Source organism: Pleurodeles waltl, chromosome 10, assembly GCF_031143425.1.
Source record: "Pleurodeles waltl isolate 20211129_DDA chromosome 10, aPleWal1.hap1.20221129, whole genome shotgun sequence".
Taxonomy (NCBI): domain Eukaryota; kingdom Metazoa; phylum Chordata; class Amphibia; order Caudata; family Salamandridae; genus Pleurodeles; species Pleurodeles waltl.
The window spans coordinates 1,055,262,672-1,055,290,162 of NC_090449.1; the positions used below are offsets into that span (position 1 = coordinate 1,055,262,672).

General features: G+C 45.8%; 1 protein-coding gene across 1 annotated transcript in view; it reads left to right on the forward strand.

Annotated features, from left to right (window-relative positions):
• EFHB (EF-hand domain family member B) overlaps nt 1-27,491 on the forward strand; it is a 123,961-nt gene that overhangs the window by 2,105 nt on the left and 94,365 nt on the right. Inside the window, exons 2-3 of the mRNA XM_069212069.1 lie at nt 6,190-6,249; nt 17,062-17,205. Of these exons, the coding sequence (XP_069068170.1) occupies nt 6,190-6,249; nt 17,062-17,205 (204 nt within the window). The remainder of the gene's footprint in view (nt 1-6,189; nt 6,250-17,061; nt 17,206-27,491) is intronic.

The window sequence follows — 27,491 nt, forward strand, 5'->3', positions numbered from 1 at the left end:
CAGGCTAGTGACTAAATTCACCAATTCACATTGGCATACTGGTACACCCATATAATTCCCTAGTATACGGTACTGAGGTACCCAGAGTATTGGGGTTCCAGGAGATCCCTATGGGCTGCAGCATTTCTTTTTCCACCCATAGGGAGCTCTGACAATTCCTACACAGGCCTGCCAGTGCAGCCTGAGTGAAATAACTTCCACGTTATTTCACAGCCATTTACCACTGCACTTAAGTAACTTATAAGTCACCTATATGTCTAACCTTCACCTGGTGAAGGTTGGGTGCAAAGTTACTTAGTGTGTGGGCACCCTGGCACTAGCCAAGGTGCCCTCACATCGTTCAGGGCAAATTCCCCGGACTTTGTGAGTGAGGGGACACCATTACACGCGTGCACTGTACATAGGTCACTACCTATGTACAGCGTCACAATGGTAACTCCGAACATTGCCATGTAACATGTCTAAGATCATGGAATTGTCCCCCCAATGCCAGAATGGCATTGGGGGGACAATTCCATGATCCCCCGGGTCTCTAGCACAGAACCCTTGTACTGCCAAACTGCCTTTCCCGGGGTCTCCACTGCAGCTGCTGCTGCTGCCAACCCCTCAGACAGGTTTCTGCCCTCCTGGGGTCCAGGCAGCCCTGGCCCAGGAAGGCAGAACAAAGGACTTCCTCTGAGAGAGGGTGTAACACCCTCTCCCTTTGGAAATAGGTGTGAGGGCTGGGGAGGAGTAACCTCCCCCAGCCTCTGGAAATGCTTTGATGGGCACAGATGGTGCCCATCTCTGCTTAAGCCAGTCTACACCGGTTCAGGGATCCCCCAGCTCTGCTCTGGCGCGAAACTGGACAAAGGAAAGGGGAGTGACCACTCCCCTGACTTCCCAGGGGAGGTGCCCAGAGCTCCTCCAGTGTGTCCCAGACCTCTGCCATCTTGGAAACAGAGCTGTCTGTTGCACACTGGACTGCTCTGAGTGGCCAGTGCCAGTAGGTGACGTCAGAGGCTCCTTCTGATAGGCTCTTACCTCTCTTGGTAGCCAGTCCTCCTTCCTAGGTAGCCAAACCTCCTTTTCTGGCTATTTAGGGTCTCTGCTTTGGGGATCTCACCAGATAACGAATGCAAGAGCTCATCAGAGTTCCTCTGCATCTCCCTCTTCACCTTCTACCAAAGGATCGACCGCTGACTGCTCAGGACACCTCCAAAACCGCAACAAAGTAGCAAGACGACTACTAGCAACCTTGTATCGCTTCATCCTGCTGGCTTTCTCGACTGTTTCCAGGTGGTGCATGCTCTGGGGGTAGCCTGCCTCCTCTCTGCACCAGGCGCTCTGAAGAAATCTCCCGTTGGTCGATGGAATCTTCCCCCTGCAACAACAGGCAACAAAAGACTGCATCACCGGTCCTCTGGGTCCCCTCTCAGCACGACGTGCATGGCCCCTGGAACTCAGCAACTCTGTCCAAGTGACTCCCACAGTCCACTGACTCTTCAGTCCAAGTTTGGTGGAGGTAAGTCCCTGCCTCCCCACGCTAGTCTGCATTGCTGGGTACCGCGTGATTTGCAGCTGCTCCGGCTCCTGTGCACTCTTCCAGGATTTCCTTCGTGCACAGCCAAGCCTGGGTCCCTTACACTCTACGTGTCATGCTTCATCATATGACCACCTAGCCCTACCCAGGTAGGACAGTGCCACCTGGGCGGACTCAACCTCGCTGTTAAAAGAACGGAAGGGAGTGCGTAAATCAATTCTAGGTCTGGAAAGATCGGGATCCAGCTAATCTAGGGAATAAAAACACCTAAACAGATACCTGTTGACACTATATAGTGTGTGAGACCACCTACTCCGTAAAGGAAATTCCCCCCTTTTTTTCTCCATTCCCACTGCTTTCCCACTTCACACTGACCCCCTTCCTCCATTAGAGGACCACAAGGAACCTTGGCACAATTGGTGCACCTGGTGTCTACCCCTCGACGCATAAGAAGAACCCCGTACTCCATTTGTGTGTTTTCAATTATATAGGGAGCTGAGTACGGTTGTGTTCCCTTCAAAATCCCTTTCTCCCACATACTCTCTCCATGTGTATTGATCCCCGACACTCTAACCTGCAGTGCACAACCTTCTGAGTTGTCCTCTGGCGTCGTGGGACTCCCTTTGGTGACTTCGCGTGGACTCCAGTTCACTCTTCTTCCAAGTGCCTGTTCAGGTACTTCTGCGGGTGCTGCCTGCTTCTGTGAGGGCTCCCTGACTTGCTGGGCACCCCCTCTGTCTCCTCATCCAAGTGGCGACATCCTGGTCCCTCGATGGGCCACAGCAGCATCCAAAAACCCTAACCGTGACCCTTGCAGCTAGCAAGGCTTGTTTGCGGTCTTTCTGCATGGGAACACCTCTGCAAGCTTCATCGCGACGAGGGACATCCGTCTTCCACAGGAGAAGTTCCTAGTCCTCTTCTTTCTTGCAGAACTCCAAGTTTCTTCCAACCGGTGGCAGCTTCCTTCCACCCTCAGCTGGCATTTCCTGGGCTCCTGCCCACTCTCAACACTGTCGCAACTATTGGACTTTGTCCCCTTGTCTTACAGGTACTCAGGTCCGGAAATCCACAGTTGTTGCATTGCTGGTGTTTGTTCTTCCTGCAGAATCCCCCTATCACGACTTCTGTGCTCTCTGGGGGTAGTAGGTGCACTTTACACCTACCTTACAGGGTCTTGGGGTGGGCTATTTTTCTAACCCTCACTGTTTTCTTACAGTCCCAGCGACCCTCTACAAGCTCACATAGGTTTGGGGTCCATTCGTGGTTCGCATTCCACTTTTGGAGTATATGGTTTGTGTTGCCCCTATACCTATGTGCTCCTATTGCAATCTACTGTAACTTTACATTGCTTGCATTACTTCCTTTTGCTATTACCTGCATAATTTTGGTTTGTGTACATATATCTTGTGTATATTTCTCACCCTAATACTGAGGGTACTGACTGAGATACTTTGGCATATTTGTCATAAAAATAAAGTACCTTTATTTTTAGTACTTCTGTGTATTGTGTTTTCTTATGATATTGTGCATATGACACCAGTGGTATAGTAGGAGCTTTACATGTCTCCTAGTTCAGTCTAAGCTGCTTTGCCATAGCTACCTTCTATCAGCGTAAGCTGCTAGAAACACCTCTTCTACACTAATAAGGGATAACTGGACCTGGCACAAGGTGTAAGTACCTCTGGTACCCACTACAAGCCAGGCCAGCCTCCTACAGTGTCCTCAAAAGCAGAATCTGACAGTCAGCTTACACAACTTGCAACCCTGCTTATCTTGCAGACAAGCTCATCATCTCTGGTGGTTCTCAGCACACCCAAAGTCAGTACACAACTAAGACTAAGATGTGCAAAGAAAAAATATTAAGGCAGCAGTCCTTTTCCATGTATGCATCCCTTATGTGGAGCAACATCTCTGTATCATTCAGGACCCTAACTCTGCACCAAATTAGGAAAGAGTTGAAGATTCCCTTCTTAAAAGGATACTACATCACAAACCATTAACCATCCGCAACCCAGCTTCCTCTATTACTCGTTGACTTTAGGCTAGCCCTTGACCATGTACAAGGCTTCACTGCCTTTTGTCTAGGTTTGCATTTTAAAAATACCATATACATACATAGATAGATATTAACCAAACTTCTATCCAAAATTCAGGATCTGTCTTTGCCACTGTCTGAGTTTTTAAACAGAATTTTGGGCAAGGAAAAACCTATTGCAATGTAAATGTTTTTTTCCTTTTTGCAAGTAGGCCAGCCCAGTTTATTTATCACCTAGGCCTTCATAACTGCCCTCGCGGTCTTAAGACCGCGAGGGTCGGCTGGCGGTCAGACCGCTGCCAATGCAGCAGTACGACCGCCACATTACGACTGCGGCGGTAATCACTTCAAGCAGGTACAACCGCCACATTACGACTGCGGCGGGAATCACTTCAATAAAGCCCCCCGTGAATGGGCCAGATCTTGCATCGTACAAATTCTGATCTAAAAAAGCAAAAGTCTTAAGGAAGCCAGATCTTTTACCGTCTTGATTCCCAGATCTGGGAAAACTGGAACCAGACGAGTATTCTTTGAAGATGCATTAGAGACAGCATACAAATTGTTTATAATGGCAAAAAATGAAATAGTTGTCCGGCAACATGTTGAAGTCAGAAGTCATTTGTTTGCAGTGTGGAAGGGTACATGGCCTAGAAGAGCAGCTTCTGTTTTGTAGTATTCCAGTGCCTGGATCTTAGATATCAGTAATAGCAGACATACAAAAAGATAGACATACATACACATACATTGTATTGCCTTTTATGTGTAGTTATATGGGCATGTGTGCTTGTGTGCCTGATCTGTGAAGGCTGTCACTTTATAGTCCTGTGTGTGTTGGTTAATCTTCATCCTTGGCTGGATAAGCAATGTGCTGTTTCAGTCACTTTAATCCACTTCCTGTGAACACAGAAATACCCATTTGCTCAGCATCACATGAACTAGGAAGTAAAACTAATAAGATAAGTTGTGCTTTTGTATGCGGTCCTAGTCAGTTTCCCACTGCAGCAAACCCAGACTTTACTTAAAGTGTGTAGGAAATAGAAAAAAGTCCATGTAAGTAATAGCAGCCCCTTTCAGGAACACCTACATAAGATGTATATATACAGTGAAGCAGAGAGTATGAATAGTTTTTGTGGTTATGAGTTTTAGCATTTTTTCAGACAGCAGGTTGGTAGCTTGGGTCTCATCTCCGCTACTTGACATACTGTGATGTTTGGTTGTCAAGTGAACAAAATAGGCTGATGTAAGTTTTGAGCTACTGGAAAGTTGAATTCTGCTTGTGTGTGCTTTATTAGTGCAGTGCTTAGTTTGAGGTGGTGGTTGCAGGTGGGGCCCAATGGCACTTATTTGGGGGACTGGCACTTATTTGGGGGATTGGCACTTATTTTTCCTCATTAGATTTTCCTCATGAGCAAGAGAGAGAAAAATACACATGGGGAAAAGAGGACGAATGATGGAAAACAGTGGTAAAGGTAGAAAGCAGAGATGTAAAGAAACCTAAAAGAGGGAGATAAAGACCAACAGAGTGTGTGGTGGTGGATTAAAGAGGCATGAGGTAGAATCAAAGATACGCAACCTTGGTATATGACACACCGACCTTTCATTGTGTCGGCTGCTTGCTCCTAAATAAAAAAATTGTACACCAGCACTTAATGTATTACAGTTTAAGTACTTATAAAGTATCATTAACATTTTCACTGTCCAAGGAGATTTAACCAATGACATCTTAACTGTTCCTTTGCTGACGCCTAATCATACTTTGAAGTGGTCTGTCACCCTTTGCTTTTCACCTCATATGTGGCAATTGATACAAAGATTTAGTTGCAAGTGGCATATCTTCTCAAAAGTGAATGAACTGAGGTAAAATAGAGTATCCATCGCCCATCATATCTTCAGAACATGGCCTCTTTTGCTAAAAATTGTGCTTGTCATAAAAAACAGTCTTCTCAGGAGCAGAGCCATTTGTTCTGAAACCACATACTCTGGTCTGAAAGAATGCCTAAATTCAGGGGATCTTACTTTTCGATGTACTTAAAAGAAACCATGTTTATGAGCAGCACAGGTTTTGGTATTGTTTTCTTTTCAATGTATGATACAATGTACGGAACACTTCTCAACAGTGGACCCTCGATGGCCTGACCCATTTGTGTTACGTCAAGATTTCTAGATTTCTTATGTGGTTCTAAAGCGTAATAGATTGTTTTGCTCTCAACTAAAGGCAAAAAAGTCTCATTTTATTTTATTAAGGCTGGAGCAATGTTCATCGTTTTAAGATCCTTTGCACGCATTTAAGGTTTTGGTAGACTTCAGGCCTCTTTGTTGAGCACGAGTTATATGGCTTCCATCACACGGATTCCCTCTTCACTTGCAGCTTCTCCACCAATCACCGTCACTAATACAAACACTTAACCACCTCAGACATGGCATACTGTGGCTTTATGGTTTCTTTTATACCCCTGTTATAAAGCAGCCCCTGACTCTCCTTTGGGCACACCATGTTATTGCCTGTCAGCATCTTATTAGTCAGTCTAAATGACTTACTCATAATAACTAGTGTTGATAAAACTGTTAGTAATATATGTTCTTTTAGTTGTCTGACACTGATTTAACTCTGACTTTGCATTTTTATTTCCAGGCAGGGAAGCTGCTGCCCATTGGAGAACAAATTGCATCCTGTCCTGTGGATCCTCCTAGGGTAAGTGCCCAAGGTACAGCTAAGGAAGAGTGTAAATCGCAGACACTGATTAAAACACACTGTGTCACAATGCTCTAGCAAGCAGAACCCTGAAGAGTACTTCTGCAAGAATGTTATGTTAGGAAGGCTAGAACACTGGAATTTTGAGAACCCCAATTGAACCCAATAAAGTGGCACCCTCAGTGGGTGGGATGTTCTAATAGCATTATTGCCATCCTCCCATGGGCTATAACAGTTGTTAATGTAATCTTCCTTGTTAAAGGCACTTACCTGTGGCTCAGACCTATAACTCAGTTAATGGGCTTTAATAACTGGTTCTGCTCTTGACAGTGGGCTAGAATGTGTTACTAAAGCCCTGTATCCCAGGAACGATCATGTCAACAGAACAGTGCATAAGGGGACTTTCATGAAATACCTATGCAATGAAGGATGGTACGAATAGATTGTTATGTTATGTCTGTTTCTAGAGCACACTTTAATCCGCAAGAGTGCCCTGGTGCTGAGCAGCTGTGTGTGTCTAGTCTTGCCTAGGGTTAGGGTAATTGAAAAGTCAGGTCTTTAGCGTCTTGCGGAACTCATGAAGGGAGAGGAGACTGAGCTGTATTGGGAGGTCATTCTACACATTAAGAGCTATGTACTAGAAGATCCTGCCTCCGGATCTGTTTATGTGTATTCTTGGGATGTGTGCAAGCAGGAATCCTACAGAGCGGAGGTGTCTGGAGGGTTGGTGGAAGGAGGTGGGATTGTTCAGGTAGTGTTGTGTAGAGCCTTAAATGTATGAGTGAGGAGTTTGAACTGTGCATGTTTGTGTATCAGGAGACAGTGACGTTTCCTCAGGTGTGGTGTGTGTTCTTTGTGGGAGGATCAGGATGAGTCTGACCGCAGAGATGTGGATGGTTTGTAGACTTCTGGTGAGTTGCTTTGAAATTCCAGCCTAGGGAGTGTTCCAGCTTGCTGATGATGAGTGCATGGGTGACAGTTTTTCTGGCGTTGTTTGGGAGTTATTTGAAGACTTTCCTTAGCATCGTTAGCATGTTGAAGCAGGTTGCTGAGATGGTCGTTGACCTGCACAGTCATGTCCAGTTTGTTGTCAGTGATGACCCTGAGGTTGCTGGCATGAGTGTAGATCCAAGGCTGGCCGGACACCAGGTGGAGTTTCATGGTTAGGTGTCCTTGCTGACATTTCTGTCTTGTCGTTGTTGAGCTTGAGACATTTGAACTTTACCCAGTTGGCAACTTCGGTTATGCAGGCGCTGAACTTGGGCTTTGTGTTGGGGACCAAGAGGAAGGGTATGAGTTTGTGTGTCTTAAGTGCAGGAGAGCACATATGACACTGGCCTGAGGGATCATATATGTGTTGGAATGGGTAGGGCTGAAGGACCGACCTTGAGCCACTCCACAGATGAGTTTGCAGGCTTCAAAGGAATACGGTGCTGGGTTGACAGCTTGAGTTCTATCCATCAAGAAGGAAAAGATTCAAAGGAGAGTGGGTGGTTGGACACTGACCTTCTGTAGGCGTCTGTGGGGATGGAGTGGGAGACAATATCAAATGCTGCTAAGAGGTCCAGTGGGATGATGCTGTCATATCACCTCTGTCTAGGATCATTAATATCGCTTATGTGATGGCAGTGATTGCTGTTTCTCTACCGTGTTTGTGTCTGAAGCCAGACTTTGTGGTGTTGATGAGTTGTTGGGTGTTGTGGTGGTCAGTGAGGTGTCTATTTATGTGTTTCTCAAAGACTGTTGCTGGTCTGTAGTTGGCTGCAGTTGGTTTGTACTGGCAGCTGGTAGTTGATTGATTATGTTAGTAAAATGAATAATGCCCTAGAAGGAAACATGCCAGGAGAAATACAGGGCAAAGATAAATAATGTTAAACAATAATAGGTATCAAGTATACTGCCCTAGATTACAATGTTTATCATCAACGTTGGACAATAACCCCATAGAATTGTGCCAGGATGAAAAATGTGTAGATGATTACTACACCTGGGATTGTGCCAGAAATTCAGAACACTGTCACATTAAAATACAACCCAGAATTAGCTTTGTTTAAAACATGTTTTGATTCACTATTCACTGTGAATACAAAAAAGGCAAAATAGATAATATACAGTGGTACATTGCAAGAGATCTAACTGAAAATAAACTCTCTACCTATTCCTGCGTTACACAATCACACTTTTAAATAAGAAGGATTTATTGAAAAAGAACCCATCAACTTTTAATTCAGCGCCTGTGACATTTAAATCTACCTTTGGTTTTCAGTGTGAGATGCATGGGTACCAGTGGCAAAGTACTGAAGCACGTGTGCTTGAGCTCCCATCTCACATAGCATTTCCTTTATATGAGAATAACATCAAGAAGATGAATGCCTTACACACTGAGATGCCAGGCATTTATGACGGTGCATACCATTCCCTTTATCTCCACCTAGACTAGTTGCTCATGGTCCATTGTACTGTACAGATCTGCTTTTGCTATTGCCTTTTTATTTATTAGCTCTTTCCCATAACTCAACACTAACTTCCTGTTTTATATAACTGAGCTGATAGCAAATCAAGGACAAGTTCCAGTTTGTACCCTACTCAGTGCAAATTCCCTGCCAGATTTTCACCTGTTTATGACACAAATTTGATGAGCGAACAGTGCACATGGCCTATTAGCAATTTTGGGGAAAGGGAAAAAAGTGCTACTAGCTTGCTTAAAGCAGGACGGGACATAAATTGTGCATCCAGTAATTATCAAACCTCGTGCAATTGGGATTTCCCCAGTAAGTTTTTATCATCTAGGGAGAAGTGCAAAGAATCCGCATTCCATATTTGGAGAGGAGTCCCAAAACTCATCAACATTTTGAATGTGTGTGCAATTGTGGAAATGTTCTCAAAAATACAAAAGAACTGTTATTTCTTGAATTCCCACCAAATGTCTTTTGGCCTTCGTTTTCAAGGCCCCAGCCTGTGGGGGAATCAGAGGCTTGATTTTCAGGGTTCCTGCCTGTAACATCTCGCTTTTTACACAGTGTTAGAAAGCTGGTTAGGCGCCTCCTGCCTTGACTGGATTTCCCCCCAAAATATTTGGGGGAATACTTTTCTACTGAACATCTCTGCCTTCTTGAAGGTATTGACGCACACCACTATGGCCCTCACTACAGCTTCTCCGGTCTTTTAAAAAGACCGCCAAAGCTGCGGGCGCCAGTATACCGCCAGTGCTGGTGGTATATCTGGCTTCCTATTATGACTTTTCTTCTGGGCCAGCGGACGGTAACAGTGTTTCCGCCGCTGGCCCTGTACTGTACTGAAGGTCACTGAAGCATATTGCATGATCACCAGATTACCTAGCAGATGGTCAGATTCATTTTATTTTAAGCACAGAAGTTTTAGTGATTTACCCACATGCCAGGACCCGGACTAATTCCCCAGATCCAAAGTCCGCAGCTCATTAATAGGAAAACATTTCAGAGCAGGGGAGCCAACATCAGTGTTACATCACTGAAGAAATTGGGATTCTGAAAATCTTAGCTTCACACAAAGTGTAGCAAATGTATTCAGCAAGAGAGTGGTAGGGTTTAGTATGTAGCTGGAGGTGCATTTTGCAGCACACTGTTGCAAATATATTACTAAAGCATTGTGTGGAGGTGAACTGCCATTTACAGACATCACATTTTCCATTGACATGGCCACTAAATTTGCACATGCAGTCTTACCTATAAAACTATATAGCACACAAATTATAAAGTGTGGAAGTCGGGTTTCAGTGAATATATATATTTGTGCATCATCAAGTAAATGTGTCTTGATTTTTTTTTTTATGCTGTTAAAATCTTTGTATTCTTCACACTTCAGAATTACAAAAAAATGTGCTTCATTTTTGCTTTCCTGACTGCTGATATATCCTGAAATATGTGTACAGGTCACTTACAAGTATTTACATTTTGGTGTGTGTCACATAAATGACATGCTACAGCCTTTCCTTTAGCACTCCATGTACCCCTACATGATTGTCACATAGTTCAATTTAAAAACTCCTCTCATTTTGCGGTCAGCAAAAGAAAAGTAAATACCAATCGTAGCCTGACATTTGACCTCTGTCTTTTAAGCACAACTAATGTGACAAGATAAATGCAAAATATAAAGGCCTCTTTGCTGCTTCCTGACACACCAATCAGCTGGGAACCAACCAGAAAACTCTGGTAGAAGTAATTCCTTTTATTGGGGAATTTGAATTTGAAAACCTCATGATGAAATGAACCATTGAGGTTGGTCTGTGATCATATATCCACAGTCACAGTATCGAACATAGCTGCAGTTATCGGAGAGCAGAAGCAATTTGTTGAGTGCATGGAATGTCATCAGTCACACCGATTAGATGGATGTAGAGTTTGTACACCCATTTCTGCTCCTTTACAAAGAGCTGCTGTTGTATTGAATGTTGTTCACTGTTAGCATTAACATTTTTCAGTCTCAGATGTGAACTTTCCTAATTTGTTCGTAAAATCAGACTAAAAGTTTTCTTTAACAACACTGAGATTATTAGTCAGGAAATTGTTGACCCTCGCCTAAGAAATAAATCTTCCTTTCAACCTCTTCATGCCACGCCTCTGGAGGTACTTACCCTCGACCACACACGGTAACCACTGAAGTGGAGGATGTAGCCAAAATAAAACAAAGAGCAGTTGACAATATATCTGGGAAACAAAGAGAAGCTGCAGTAAAAGTTTGCTACAACCCAGAAGTATTGATTAAATCTTTTGATAAAGGGGGAGTGATTGACATTAAAACATAATCTATATGAAGTAAAATAATGCCTGGGACATTTGACTCAGACAGAATCCTGGAGGATGACCCTACTAAAGGGTTAAAGATGCAAATCAAAATGAAGGTTGAAAAGGCTGAGGGAGATGGTTGGATCACGAACCATGAAGCAGGCCCCTCCAGCTCCCGCGCACTTACTGCTAAGCGCTCTATAGTGCTTGCAATATAGCGCCTGCTGCCCCTGTCTGTTTTGCTGCTCCCTGCCTGCTGCTTTCCCACCTTGGTTCAGGCCCCCACCGCCTCCTCTTCGTTCTTTCCGCTTTTTTGCCCCCACTTCAGTCCTCCCCACTTACCACAATTGTTTTTCTCGCTCTGCTCCCCCTCCTGCCCCTGCGCCCCTCCCACTCGAGGACCTAACTAATGCGCCTGCGCAGCCTGCTTGCTAAAGGCATGCCCATCTGCCCCCATCTATGACTGGAACGTGCCCAGCAACAGGACCCCTGCTCCTCCCACCATCTACCGCTTCTCTGCAGACGAGCTCTGTGTCCTCAATACCGCACGCCAAGATATCCACTGCTACACGGCCTCACCGTGCTCTGCCGAAGGACCTTTCACCTGCCGCCACTGCCGCCTCTCCTGTCTCGCCGGACCACCTATCCACACAGGACTCAACACCATTACCTTCCAGAACACCACCACCAACCCAGAGCAGTTACATTGCATCGTGCTCAACGCCCACTCCCTCCGCAAACAAGCTCAGAAACCTGGGACATCATTACCACGCTCACCCCAGACATTGCCTTACCACTGTAACATGGGTCAACCCTGCCTTGATCCCTGACATTGCCACTGCCACCCCCGACAGATACTAGATGATACCCGAGACCGCCCCAACAAGTACGGCGGAGGAATTGCCACTATTTTCAAGGAAAACATCCAGTGCTCCACCATTACCGATGACCCAACACCTGTCATGGATCACCTTAACTTCCTACTACACATCGACCCCAAGACAACCATAAAGGATACCCTTGCATATAGACCACCAGGACCCCGAACAGCTTTCTGCGATGCCATCGGCCTCATGATCGCCCCTCTCGCCATCGACTCCCTCCACTACATGCTGCTCGGCAACCTCAACTTCCACATCGAGGACCCCAAGGACACCAACTCTGTATCCCTACTGGAGAAGCTCAACAACATCGGACTCACCTAACTAGTCTCCAACGCCATCCACAGAGCTGAACAAATCCTCAACACCATCTTCTCCTCCTGCGACAGAATCAAATTCAACGTCACCACAGAACTCTCTTAGACCGACCACACAATCATCCACTTCACCACCTCGAACATCCAGCACACCATCACCAAGCACTGAAGCTCCACCCACCACAGCTGGGGAAAAGTAACTAAGAGTCAATAGATGCAGGCTTTCAGCACCACATCACCCGATACGTCAACCAACCTCAACCAGGCCGCCCCCAACTTCCATGCCTGGATCAGCGAATGCGGCGACAAAGTCGCCCCTCTGAAACTGGCAAAAGCCAACAGAATGTCAAGACTGCTGGTACATCCCAGAGCTCGAAACCACCAAGCGTAACTGTCTTCAAATCTAAGAAGCAATGGCACATCTCCAAGGACCCCTCCAACAAAGCCGCACACAAAACAGCACTCAGCAACTACCACCGGCGCATCAAGGAGGCCAAAAGAACAGAAATCACCGACCGCATCAATGCCACAACCAACCACACCAAGGATTTATTCAAGATCATCAAGGAATTCTCCAACTCGACTGCCACAGACATGCCTCCCAACAACTCTGCGACTCAATATCCGACTACTTCCACAGCAAGATTGCCAATATCTTCAACAACTTTAACCCTAAACCCCCTTCTTTCAGACCTGACACCTCCTCCAACCGGTGAACCCCAGCCCAGCCATTACCACCTGGACCTCACTCAATGTCCAGACCACCGCTACCATCATGTCCTTCATCCACTGCAGGGCACCCACCGACCCCTGCTCCCACCATTTCTTCAACCTCGGATCCAACATAATCAGCACTGAACTAACCAACCTCCTCAACGTGTCCATCTCACCAGCATCCTTGACAGACGGATGGAAGCACAAAAAACATCAGACGCTTCCTAAAGAAGCCCCTAACTGACCCCGGTGACCTCAAGAACTACTGGCCAATCTCCCTGCTCGCATACCCAGCCAAAGTACTCGAGAAGGCCATCGACCGATTGCTCACCGACTACCTGGACGGAACCACCTACTCGACACATCACAATCAGATTTCCGGGCCAGTCACAGCACCGAGACATGCTGATTACCACAATAGACGACATCAGAATCCTCCTTGACCAAGGACAAACAGTGTCTCTGATTCTCCTCGACCTTTCTGCAGCATTCTACACTGTTGCCCACCACATTTTCATTGACAGGCTCCACAACATCGGCATTCAACAACATGCCCTCAAGTGGATCACCTCATTCTTCTCAGGACGCACCCAGAGTGTCCGCCTACCTCTGTTATCCTCCGCTCCCAAGAGTATGAGATGCAGTGTGTCCCAAGGATCAGCGCTCAGCTCCACAGTGTTCAACATCTACATGCCCCCCCACGGACATCGTCAGAGGCCATGGACTCAACACCATCTCCTAAGCTGACGACACCCAGCTCTTGCTCACCAAAGACCCCTCTAACGCCAAAACCAACTCCCGCAACGCCATCACTGATGTAGCCAACTAGATGAGAGACCCTTGCCTCAAACTTAATTCTGACAAAACCGAAGTACTGATCTTTGGAAAGAACGCCTCCCCTTGGGTCCATAGCTGGTGGCCGGAAGAACTCGGACCCACTACCAAACCAACTGACCACACTCTCAACCTCGGCATAATCTTGGCCAGCCAACTGACCATGAAACAGCGAGTCATAGCAGTCGCCTCCTAACTGTTTCCACACCCTCTGCATGCTCTGCAAGATCTTCAGATGAATCCCAGTAAACACCAGAAAGATCATCGCACAAGCCCTCGTCACCTGCCACCTCGACTACGGCAACACACTATACACCAGTATCCCCTCCCAGCTCCTCAGAGGACTCCAGACAGTACAGAATGTGGCAGCATACTAATCCTGGGCATCCCCAAGCGCACCCACATCACTCCTTACCTCAAGAAACTCCACTGACTCCCTGTTCAGAAAAAATGTAAGTTCAAGACACTCCTACAAAGCTCTCCACCAACTGGGACCATCCTGCATCAACCACTGGCTGAACTTCCATCTCCCCTCAAGACACCTTCGCTCCTCTTCACTTGCCCTCGCACAATGCCCATGCATCTGTCGCACCCACAGCGAGGGCAACTCTTTCTCCTTCATCGCCGCCAAAGCCTTTAATAACCTCCCCCTCCGATCAGCACCCTCCCTGGCAGTCTTCAGAAAAGCAAAGCAAGACCTGGCTTTCCAACACAGATGCAGCATTCTAAGTGCCCAGATACCCCTAGGGGTGATAGTGTTGTACTTAACAAATGATTGATTGATTGATTGATTAAATTAATCTGACTTCCTTTTACGTTATGGAACCTAAAATCCCCTACTTCTACATGCTTACCATTTCCGATTGGTATGTGACACCACTGATGGTCACAATAATTTTTTATTTTAAGGATAATAAAGATGTTGCTAATCTCATTCAGGATTTCACCGTTGACACAAACAATGACATTCTTATTAAACTCAACCTTGAAGCATTATATACAAATCTATCCTGTGAAGAAACTTTATATATCATTGAAGTACTGCTACATGAACATGACTGGGAATATTGGAGTGTGCTAGATTATCCCTTACCAAGGAAATACTTTGAGTTTAATGGTAAGATGTATCACCGGATTACAAGAAGTTCAATGGGCAGTGGTTGTTCCCAAGCTTAGCTTTCTTGTATGTACATAATTTTGACTCCAAATACTTGTATTCATCAGGAAATCCTTACAGAAAAAATGTAAATGTATAGTTCAACTAGATGGAGGACATCTTCATTATTTGGACATCAGAAGACCAGGAAATGGAAATTATTCAAAGGCTCAATGTAAATAATCAGTTCCCTAGAATGACCCACCCCATCAGTTGGTCTAAATGGTATTTTGAAAATTATCTGAAAATATTGTGGAGGTCTTAGAGCGGACGTCTGACACAAACTTAAAGGTAGAAATGGTCTCTTGAGGTTTGATAGTTATCACCCATGTGATTTAAAAGATAGATTTCCATATAGCCAGTTTCTGAGGGTGAGGCTTAACTGTTCAAATATCCAGAGGTATGTTTAACACTCTCAAGAATTAGCCACAAAAGTTTTACAACAACATTATCCTAGTACAATTGTTAGAAAAGCCAACAAAAGTGCTCGTAATAAGGATCTTGTAGATAATCCTACTCACCCACCTAATAGTAGATTGAGGTGTGTTACTACCTATTGTATATTCTTAAACACCATACAGGCCAACGAAATTCAAATGACCCAAAAAGGTACCGCAGTTCCCCGCTTCTTCCTGTCAATGGACATTTGCCTTGTGGGAAGTATACTGTTTGTTCCATGCTGATATAAAGAGAACCTTCAAAAGAGAGAGTTCTTTTAACCTCCATACGCAGAGGTATCACTAGCTGTGGAATTGATATTCATTGCAATGTGGTCTGTACAGGAGAGGAAGCTCCACATAATTATTGTGGAGTTGAGAGTGATCAAGCTGGTATTTGCCACAGGTAACACTACTGGAATGTGGTACTTCAACAGACAGGAGACAAAGGTTCACATCCTTCTGCTCTAAGAACCCAGCTACACCCTCAATCACCTGTTCACTGCATCTTTGCCTTTGTACAATTCAATGCTGCCTTTCAGCTCTATTTCCACCCTACAAATATCACACTCCTATACACATAGATACACAAAGATATATCCTCCCTAATTGTAAGTCCTAACTCTGACAGGCAAAGTGGACTGTCTCGTAGGGAAGGAGGTGACTGCAGATTATTTGAGCAGAATGCCAAGTCCCACTTACATACAGGGTGATTTCAGTCTACCAAGAGTGGCATCTTCACGCAGAGGTGGGGTTAAGAGTATTCCAAAAGTGGGGATATCTATATCAATGTGACACCCGGACTCAGGACTTAGGACCACTCAATAACGATTACTGGTAGGAGGCTATGGCATCTGCTAAAGAAGTAGTAATTGCAGCTCAGTACCTCATTATACAGCTAAAGTACATGCAATGTGTGTATTTCACTAGGGAACGGCTGCGGGTGATGGGGCTTATCAAAGCTGGGCTTTGCCTATGTTGTATTACAGAAATAGGAGACTTCTTCCGCACAGTTTGTAGCTGTGCGAACCTTTGCCTCTTTTGGGAAGGAGTATTTTCATGTGTGGTGGGGGTTCTTGGGTGGAGATTCCCTGGAGACCCCACACTTGCTCGATTTATTACTGAAAACATACATGGGGATAGATGCAAATGAGAGTTGTTATGGCTTGGCCTGGTTATTGCTAAGCAAGATATTACTTAAGCCTAGAAGGGTGTGGAGGCACTGTCATTTGATGGTTGGAGGAAGGGGCTAGGGTTTGATCGTCCTATATCCATTGTGCAGGGATGCCCACACAAATACAGCAGGACATGAATATGGTGAGACCAGACCCAATCCAAGGGGATCCAAATTGAGCCATGCCAAAAAGCACTTGATCACTGGATAATGAAATACATTCATTTAAGACATAAACTGCCTATGGAGGGGTAGGACGCCCACAAACAGGTTTTTATTGGTGGTATGATTTCTGTGTGGGCTGCTGTAACAAGATGGTGTCTGGCACTTCTTCTTTGTTTGGGTAATCTAACCATTTTTCATAATATTTGGTTCATTGTATGTTATATGTATATGTTTGGTTTATTGTATGTTATACACATCTATGTTTTTCATAATGTTTGGTTTATTGTATGTTATACAATAGTCAATAAAAAGTTTTCTAAAAAAACAAATGCTTATTTGACTCCTTGCTTCTTTCCTTTCTTGCCCGACAGCCCATCACTCCACCTTATGTTGCGAAGTTTCTTACTGTAAGACGTCCAAATGTTGGAGCTGAAAGGATATGGCACCGCAGAGCTGATGATCCGGATACTGCATATCATATGACCCATGGCATTAGCACCAGACAATCTCATAGTGTAAGGCTTTTTCATTACTTATTTCTGTGTTATGTGAATGGTGGTCTCCAGAACTGATGTTGTGAACAAGACACTGTATATGTAATATTGTGTTTGTATCTTCATTCCCCTAGCCCCCTGTTGCATATCCTATTGTCAGAGAGCACGCAAGAGTGGCAAGAGATGAGAGAGCAAGAGAATAAGACTACATAAGCAGACCATTAGATACATCTTGGTCTCCCCAGCTTGTCCTAAACTTATGTTTACCTCTTTGGTACTTATACTGCCCCATATCTGTCCCATCTCAGTCTTGCCACACTTTGTTTGCAACATCTTGGTCTCTACAGCTCGTCAGCCAGGACGGGGGAGGAGCAACTGCCTGCATATGGTCAAACCAATGTGCTGACACGGACCCTGGCCTGGAAGCATAACTACAAATTACTATACCCTGTGTTTAAATGAGCAGTTTGCAAGCAAACATGAATAAATAAAAATATCCTACAGTGGGATTCTTTAGCAAAGCCCTCTGGTAGTTCTCCATCCACAATGCTCACCCCAAAGGTAGTACATAAATCACTTTGTCGTCATAGAGGGCTTGGAACTGTGCAGAAACGTTGACGGGGGCTGGGTTCTAGTTGTAAACTAGTGATATAAATTTGCACATGTTGTTGCCACTGTTACTTCTCCTTTAAACCTGAAAGAGGACAGAAGTGACATAACACCAAGAACTAGCTCTCGTGGGTGGACACTGATCGAGTCTCAGGGACCTTATTCTGCAAGGCGTCTGGAAGCTGTGACCTGCTGGAAGGATTCCACAGGCTCTAAGAAGCCTTTGAGTCTTTTTGAGTGGACTGTACCTGTGGGGCTACTTTTCCACTAACCTCAGGGTCATGGAGTGCTAGAGTAAGTCTAGCACACTGCAAGTTGTGGAGAATTGCAGGAGAGGGTCTGCAACATTTCTCCAGAAGTGCGACTGGCCTAAAGAACTGAAATCTAAGTTTCTTGAAACTGAGCCTCTGCATCAATGTTTAATACTGTCTTGTCAAGATAATGCACCATGAGTAAATCTGATTCTGAAATGTGAACACAGTTCAACATATCCTTATGGCTCTTTGCTCGTGAATCAGTGAGGATTCACATCTCCTGCATCTGACACTGCCCAGCTTTTCAGTGGCTTCAGATGTAGGCTTGGGTCATTTCCCCTGATTTGATTTTATGAAAACTTTTGCAATTCACAGTAAAACATCCCAACATTTTCAACTGCTTTCTGTGTTCTTCATTGGAGATTTGACTTCTCATTACCCAGCGATTGTGACTCACTACATATATATAACTGCATTAATAGTGGAATTGAGGATGATTCAGGGTAATTCTGTTTGTTGTCTTTAATACTATGCCCTTTTTACCAGTATTGACTACTTCACAGGTTGTAATATCGTTCATTTTACTTATTAATAGAGTTTGACCCAGTGGTCCCAATTTTGCTAAGTTCATGCACAATCATTTTAACCAAATGTTTGTTCAAAAATTGACATTCTTTATTTCTTTTGACTGTTCTATTATGTATGTTTTGCAACATAACCTGTATGCTCTTTCTTAGAGTATAGTTTTTCTGCTCTCGCCACACCTTACCAAAAGCCAGCCAAGGGATAATTTTTAGAAAAACATCTTTACCTCTGAAGACCAAACATTGGCTGCAAAATGGGTACACTGTTCCTATAGAAGAAAAGAGACAAGGGGCACAGGTTCAAAGAGTCACTTCTTAAATTAGAAGCAAGAGCCCTCACACACCCAGTGGATGTCATGCTTCATCATAGGGCTAGCTCCTCGTCAGGCCGGCGCTGCAATGCCTGACGGGCCCCACAGAGGGGGCACATTACCGGAGATCTTTATTCAAAAGTGTGTGCCAGGGTAGGAATCAATTTAGACCTATCCGCAATAAAGAGCAGGAGAGAAAGGAAAAAAATGTACAGAAACAGTGTACCCATTTTGTAGTAATTCAGTACCTAGGGAGGCTGTATACTGGACCTTTGTAAAATATCTCTGCCCCTCTTTGATTGTGTTAGACCAAACATTCGCACCTAGCCCAACAGGCTGGTTTTTGACAGGATTCTCCATCAGCAGATAATTCTGCTAAGGAGGACCACTCCTCCTCAATTCAGAGGCTTTTCAGTTAGCACAAGTGTTACCACCTAACTGTAAGTCAAAAGTCTAAGTTCCCAACTTGGCAGGACGAAAGGTGAAGGTGTTCGGCATAAACTGGCAGATTAGGGATAGTCTACGAATGTAAAAAAATGTTTTAGCACTTAATCTCATGAATGGACCTGCATTGTTTTTTAGCTGGGTTTAGACTGTAGGCGTTGAGTTTCACGACTTCAGACAGTATTAGGTAGAGTCCCAATGAAGCACTTAAATCTAAATAAAATGTAAAAGGTAAAGGAGGATGTCTCTGAATAGGCAATAAATGATCGAAGATCGTACGATTGTATTGGCACTTTGCCACTCCTTGCTTTGTGGTCTGGAGGAAGCCCAGGAGCTCCTGCAGTGCCTAGTAGATGTTTGAAGCTGAATAGGGCTCAGCAATGTCAGATTGCTTGAGAGGAGCTCATAACCAAGGGTTGTTTGTGAGGACTGACAAGCTCTCAGCAAGGTGAAGCAGGTAAAGGTTCAGGAAAATGATAGTCATTTTTTCTCCCAAGCAATCCGAGGGAGTACTGATGTTCACAGGGGTTTCCTGGGTGCCCTTTTATACCACTGCTGACACTGGATAGTTTAGATACTGCTCAATGGACCTGGAAGAAATCTTCAGGGCTGATCACCGGGGTGTCTCACAAGCACAATATTGGTGTGCAAAACTGTTGGGCCAACACCAGTGCCTTTTGTCAAGTTTCTAGACAAACGCCATCAAGGCACAATGAAGCTTATCTGATGTGCTTTTCTCCACATCGCCCTTGTTTAGATGTCTTAGATGTCTTTCTGTGCTGTGGCATTGTGCAGATTTCTTGGTGAAAGCAGAAATGCCCAGATAATGTCAGGGACTAGGAGAGGCCTTCCACAGAGGTTTTTTCACTTAACAGATCGTCACTTGCTAGTTAGAAGTCCATCTTTCAGTAAGTTACAGCTACAAACTGACACAGCTTTGCACATTCATTGAGAAATAATTTCTTGTGATTGGTCTGTATCCTAATTACTAGAGTCACTAATGGTAAACTAACAGTCCAGCCTCTTTTACTACATTTTGATATCATTTAGACTTAGATAATGCTTAGGGAAGTTTGACTCAGAAGTTAGTGTATAGTTAAGAGGTTTATGTTTCCTTTTGCTGCATTTATGATTGTTATGGAAATGCTCATACCTCTGGTGTTACTTCTGCACTTGCCTAACAAGAGGTAATTTTGTGACCTCTCTATTGTACCAATGTCCTGGGTACATTTAAATAATTCAGGCACCCAATCTCTGATTTAAGTACCTGTCAATAAACTAGAGAATGTGGGTGTTTGGCTGTCTTTAAGTAGGCCAAACAAGATTTTAGGGGTATCTTAGATGCCAAATGATTGCTTAATCGATATTGGTGCTGGGTTTAGAAGAGTGTACCTTTTAAAAACTGATTTAATTCCTGTCACATAAAAAGTCTACTACAGAAAACTCTAAATTAAAATTCTTCTGATACCCAGCCATACTCATTTATGCCATAAACATAAATAAATGTAAGAGTCATAGGGCCTGATTACAACTTTGGAGGAGGGTGTTAATCCGTCCCAAATGTGACGGATATACCACCAGCCGTATTACGAGTCCATTATATCTTATGGAACTCGTAATACGGCTGGTGGTATGTCCGTCACATTTGGGACGGATTAACACCCTCCTCCAAAGTTGTAATCAGGCCCATAGTTACTGCAACTTTCTAAATGTAGGTGGTTATTTGCTTTGTAAAGTTATCAGAACATAGACAAGTTTGGATGTCCCACTGTACCGCATAGCTGCCTGACACCAAAGCTAGATGAAAGGTTTCTAACATTATTTTTCTCAGCTCCAACAAATTTGGCCAGCATTTTTGGCTTTACTAGAATTAAAAATACACGTAAAATACATTGTAAACACCTGTACCCTTTTGTGATGAGTTGCAGATTCTCTGAATTTGCTCAAGCCATCTTGAAATCAGCATTTTGCATTCTGGATGACATGAATGCCATAGAACTTTTACAACTGTAGGATTTCAATATGAATTCGACCCACAGTCATTTTTCTTACTGATTTTCTCCAATACCCTTTATAAGAAATCAGTTGTAATTTTTCTCCTTGTTGAGTATGTGCATTTTACCACTAAAGAACCACATGGTGTAATCAGATCCCACCACTGATAATCAGGATCATAACTGAGTCTGAAACAAATGCTGAGTATCTTGGTGGCTCTTGAAAGGAGGTGAAACGACCAGCACACCTGTATTAAACAGTCACAAAACTTGTGTAAAATTCCAAAGCCCTACTTGAAATAGCCCTACGCAACACGTCTCCTTTGATGAAACTGAGCCAAGTAAAAGTTTCTCTTGTTCTTGCTTTTAAAGATCCTTCCATAGGTCAGTTCCATGAATTCAAACACCTAGAGAGGGTCTATTCTTTCAGAATCTATTTTGCTGTTTAATACACTGACTGTGCTTTCTTCAATTTCTTCCAGGCCCCTAAACCTCCTTTAAAAATACGGTGTCTGTTCTGTACCAGAATCGACTAGCTTAGATACTCCCATTGTGTTCGCCTTGAAAGCTCACAACCTTGGCTTCTTATAACATGGCCAAGTACTACGCCAATAACAAACAACTATGTACGCAGCTCAATACCAGAAATCTTGAATGGCAAGTACTATTAGTGGGTGTTCTACAGCTTTCACATCAAAGGAGTTTGCCAAGTCCTACACCACAAGATGTAACTCTTGCCCTTTCTACTCCTTCTTCAGAGGCTCTGTAGCCTTTCCCTCTAGTACCAAACCCTTACATAGATATTGGCGTGAGACAGACACTGACACCAGGTCCAGGTGTCGGGGGTCTAGGGACAGGGTTGTCTCTTGGGAAGGCTTTTCATGCTCTGGTTTCATATGTCTTTTGAATTTGAGCGTAAAAATGTATGCTTCTGAATTCCTAATCAAGATGTCTGACGAAACTGCTGTTGCACACACACACACACTGGTTAAAGAAACAGGAACATGCTGGCACTTGAATTCTCAAAAAGTCAAACTACTCTCCAGCAGTTTCTAAAGTGCTAAAGAATACATTTGAGAACCTCCACCATTGTCCTATGTGGTATCAGCATCTTTTTTAAAGAACAAACAAATCCTGTAGTAATATTAACACCTTCCACTAAAAAAGGAGCGATTGTGGGTGGAATCAGATCACAATTTTACCTGTTTTCTGAGTTCAATTTAATTTTCAAGCTGTAATGGTTTGATGACTGTCCTAAATGTGGTAAGTGACCAGGTCTTTCAGAATCAATCAATCAATCAGGGAATTTGTAAAGCGCACTACTCACCCGTGAGGGTCTCAACGCGCTGAGGGGGGCTGCTACTGCTCGAACAGCCATGTCTTGAGATGTCTCCTGAAGGTAAGGAGGTCCTTGGTCTGATGCAGGTGGGTGGGAAAAGTGTTCCGCATCTTGGCGGCGAGGTGCGAGAACGATCTGCCGCCGATGGTTGTTCTGCGGATGCATGGGACGGGGCTAGGGCAAGGTCAGCGGATCAAAGCTATCGGGGTGTAGAAGGAGAGCCGTCTCTTGAGGTATTCTGGTCCGGTGTTGTGCAGTGCCTTGTGAGCGTGGGTGAGCAGTTTAAAGGTGATTCTCTTGTTGACAGGGAGCCAATGTAGGTCTCTCAGGTGGGCTGTAATGTGGCAATGGCAGGGGATGTTCAGGATGAGGCGTGCGGAGGCGTTCTGGATGCGTTGCAGTCTTTTCTGGAGTTTGGCCGTGGTTCCTGCATAGAGGGCATGGCCGTAGTCCAGTTTGCTGCTTATGAGGGCTTGGGTGACTGTTTTTCTGGTTTCAGAGGGGATCCATTTGTAGATCTTCTGAAGCATGCGGAGGGTGTTGAAGCAGGAGGAGGAGATGGCGTTGACTTGCTGGGTCATAGATAGTGAAGAGTCCACGATGAATCCCAGGTTGCCTGCATGGTTGGTGGGTGACGGTGTGGTTCCCATTGTGGCAGGCCACCAATAGTTGTCCCATGTGGAAGGGGTGGAGCTGAAGATGAGGACCTCAGTCTTGCCGGAATTCAGTTTCAGGCAGCTGTTCCTCATCCATTCGGCGATGGCCTTCGTTCCTTCATGGAGGTTTGTCTTGTCGGTGTCCTTGGTGACGGAGAGGATCAGCTGGGTGTTATCGGCGTATGAGATGATGTTGAGGTTGTGAGATCGGGCGGTTAGCGAGTGGAGCCATGTAGACGTTGAAGAGGGTCGGGCTGAGGGACGAGCCCTGGGGTACGCCGCAGATGAATTTGGTGGCTTCACAGCTGAATGGAGGGAGGCGGACTCTCTGAGTTCTGCAGGTGCGAAAGGAGGTGATCCAGTCCAGGGCTTTGTCGCGGATTCCTGTGTTGCTGAGGCATGTGCGTGGGATGTGGTGGCAGACGGTGTTGAACGCGGCTGAGAGGTTCAGGAGGATGAGGGCTGCGGTTTTGCCGTTGTCCAGTATGGTTCTGATGTCGTCGGTGGGGGCGATTAGGGCAGTTTCGGTGCTGTGGTTGCTGCGGAATCCGGATTGGGGTGGGTCCAGAGTGTTGTTCCTCTCGAGGAAACGGGTCAGTTATTTATTGACAATTTTCTCTATGACTTTTGCGGGGAAGGGGAGCAAGGAGATGGCCTGGAACTTCTTGAGGTCCTTTGGGTTCACCCTGGGTTTCTTGAGGAGGGCGTTGATCTCTGCTTGTTTCCAGCTCTCCGGTAAAGTGACGGACTTGAAGGAACTGTTGATGATCTTCCGGAGTTGGGGTGCAATGACGGAGCTTGCTTTGTTAAAGATGTGGTGAGGGAAGGGGTCGGATGGTGAGCTGGAGTGGATGGTGTTCATGATTTCAATGGTGTCATTGTCGTTGACGTGGGTCCAGGAGAGCAGGAGGATGGTGGGTGGTGAGTCTGTGGTGTTGGTGGTTGACGGGGGGTCTGAGCGCTGAAGCTGTCATGGATGCCTGCGATCTTGCAGCAGAAGAAAGTGGCTAGGGAGTTGCAGAGGTCTTGTGATGGCGGGATGTCGTTGACGTTGGAGCCAGGGTTGGAGACCTCCTTCACAATGTTGAAGAGCTCCTTGTGGCTGTGTGCGTTGTTGTCAATGTGTTCTTTGAAGGCGGTTCTCTTGGCGGTTCGGATGAGTTGGTGGTGTCTGCGGATGGCGTTCTTGAAGGCTGTCTGGTTGTCCAGTGTCTGATCTTGGTGCTACTTCTTTTCGAGTCTTGTTTGCATAGATTCTTGGAGGTCAGCGGTGAACCAGAAGGCCTTTCTGTCGGTGTGTCTGTTGGAAGGATTTATGACTGGGGTGAGAGTGTTGGCACAGTTGTTGATCCATTGCCTGAGGTTGCCAGCTGCTTTTTCAGTGTCGCTGGTGACGATGGGTGGGTTCCGGGAGAGGGCAGTGATCAGTTGGTCTCCGGTGACCTTGTGTGAGAAGGTAGCCTCTTTCTAGCCTTGTTACCCCCACTTTTGGCCTGTTTGTGAGTGTATGTCAGGGTGTTTGTCACTGTTTTCACTGTCTCACTGGGATCCTGATAGCCAGGCCTCAGTGCTCATAGTGAAAACACTATGTTTTCAGTATGTTTGTTATGTGTCACTGGGATCCTGCTGGTCAGGACCCCAGTGCTCATAGGTTTGTGGCCTATATGTATGTGTCACTGGGACCCTGTCACACAGGGCCCCAGTGCTCATAGGTGTGCATGTATATGTTCCCTGTGTGGTGCCTAACTGTCTCACTGAGGCTCTGCTAACCAGAACCTCAGTGGTTATGCTCTCTCATTTCTTTCCAAATTGTCACTAACAGGCTAGTGACCATTTTTACCAATTTACATTGGCTTACTGGAACACCCTTATAATTCCCTAGTATATGGTACTGAGGTACCCAGGGTATTGGGGTTCCAGGAGATCCCTATGGGCTGCAGCATTTCTTTTGCCACCCATAGGGAGCTCTGACAATTCTTACACAGGCCTGCCACTGCAGCCTGAGTGAAATAACGTCCACGTTATTTCACAGCCATTTTACACTGCACTTAAGTAACTTATAAGTCACCTATATGTCTAACCTTTACCTGGTAAAGGTTAGGTGCAAAGTTACTTAGTGTGAGGGCACCCTGGCACTAGCCAAGGTGCCCCCACATTGTTCAGAGCCAATTCCCTGAACTTTGTGAGTACGGGGACACCATTACACGCGTGCACTACTTATAGGTCACTACCTATATGTGGCTTCACCATGGTAACTCCGAATATGGCCATGTAACATGTCTATGATCATGGAATTGCCCCCTCTATGCCATCCTGGCATTGTTGGTACAATTCCATGATCCCAGTGGTCTGTAGCACAGACCCTGGTACTGCCAAACTGCCCTTCCTGGGGTTTCACTGCAGCTGCTGCTGCTGCCAACCCCTCAGACAGGCATCTGCCCTCCTGGGGTCCAGCCAGGCCTGGCCCAGGATGGCAGAACAAAGAACTTCCTCTGAGAGAGGGTGTGACACCCTCTCCCTTTGGAAAATGGTGTGAAGGCAGGGGAGGAGTAGCCTCCCCCAGCCTCTGGAAATGCTTTCTTGGGCACAGATGTGCCCAATTCTGCATAAGCCAGTCTACACCGGTTCAGGGACCCCTTAGCCCCTGCTCTGGCGCGAAACTGGACAAAGGAAAGGGGAGTGACCACTCCCCTGACCTGCACCTCCCCTGGGAGGTGTCCAGAGCTCCTCCAGTGTGCTCCAGACCTCTGCCATCTTGGAAACAGAGGTGCTGCTGGCACACTGGACTGCTCTGAGTGGCCAGTGCCACCAGATGACGTCAGAGACTCCTGCTGATAGGCTCCTTCAGGTGTTAGTAGCCTATCCTCTCTCCTAAGTAGCCAAACCCTCTTTTCTGGCTATTTAGGGTCTCTGTCTCTGGGGAAACTTCAGATAACGAATGCAAGAGCTCATCCGAGTTCCTCTGCATCTCCCTCTTCACCTTCTGATAAGGAAACGACCGCTGACCGCGCTGGAAGCCTGCAAACCTGCAACATAGTAGCAAAGACGACTACTGCAACTCTGTAACGCTGATCCTGCCGCCTTCTCGACTGTTTTCCTGCTTGTGCATGCTGTGGGGGTAGCCTGCCTCCTCTCTGCACCAGAAGCTCCGAAGAAATCTCCCGTGGGTCGACGGAATCTTCCCCCTGCAACCGCAGGCACCAAAAAGCTGCATTACCGGTCCCTTGGGTCTCCTCTCAGCACGACGAGCGAGGTCCCTCGAATCCAGCGACTCTGTCCAAGTGACCCCCACAGTCCAGTGACTCTTCAGCCCAAGTTTGGTGGAGGTAAGTCCTTGCCTCACCTCGCTGGGCTGCATTGCTGGGAACCGCGACTTTGCAGCTACTCCGGCCCCTGTGCACTTCCGGCGGAAATCCTTTGTGCACAGCCAAGCCTGGGTCCACGGCACTCTAACCTGCATTGCACGACTTTCTAAGTTGGTCTCCGGCGACGTGGGACTCCTTTGTGCAACTTCGGCGAGCACCGTTTCACGCATCCTCGTAGTGCCTGTTTCTGGCACTTCTCCGGGTGCTACCTGCTTCAGTGAGGGCTCTTTGTCTTGCTCGACGTCCCCTCTCTCTTCAGGTCCAATTTGCGACCTCCTGGTCCCTCCTGGGCCCCAGCAGCGTCCAAAAACGCCAAACGCACGATTTGCGTGTAGCAAGGCTTGTTGGCGTCCTTCCGGCGGGAAAACACTTCTGCACGACTCTCCAAGGCGAGAGGGATCCGTCCACCAAAGGGGAAGTCTCTAGCCCTTTTCGTTCCTGCAGAAACCTCAGCTTCTTCTGTCCAGTCGAAGCTTCTTTGCACCCGCAGCTGGCATTTCCTGGGCATCTGCTCATCTCCGACTTGCTTGTGACTTTTGGACTTGGTCCCCTTGTTCCACAGGTACCCTAGATTGGAAATCCACAGTTGTTGCATTGCTGGTTTGTGTCTTTCCTGCATTATTCCTCTAACACGACTGTTTTGTCCTTAGGGGAACTTTAGTGCACTTTGCACTCACTTTTCAGGGTCTTGGGGAGGGTTATTTTTCTAACTCTCACTATTTTCTAATAGTCCCAGCGACCCTCTACAAGG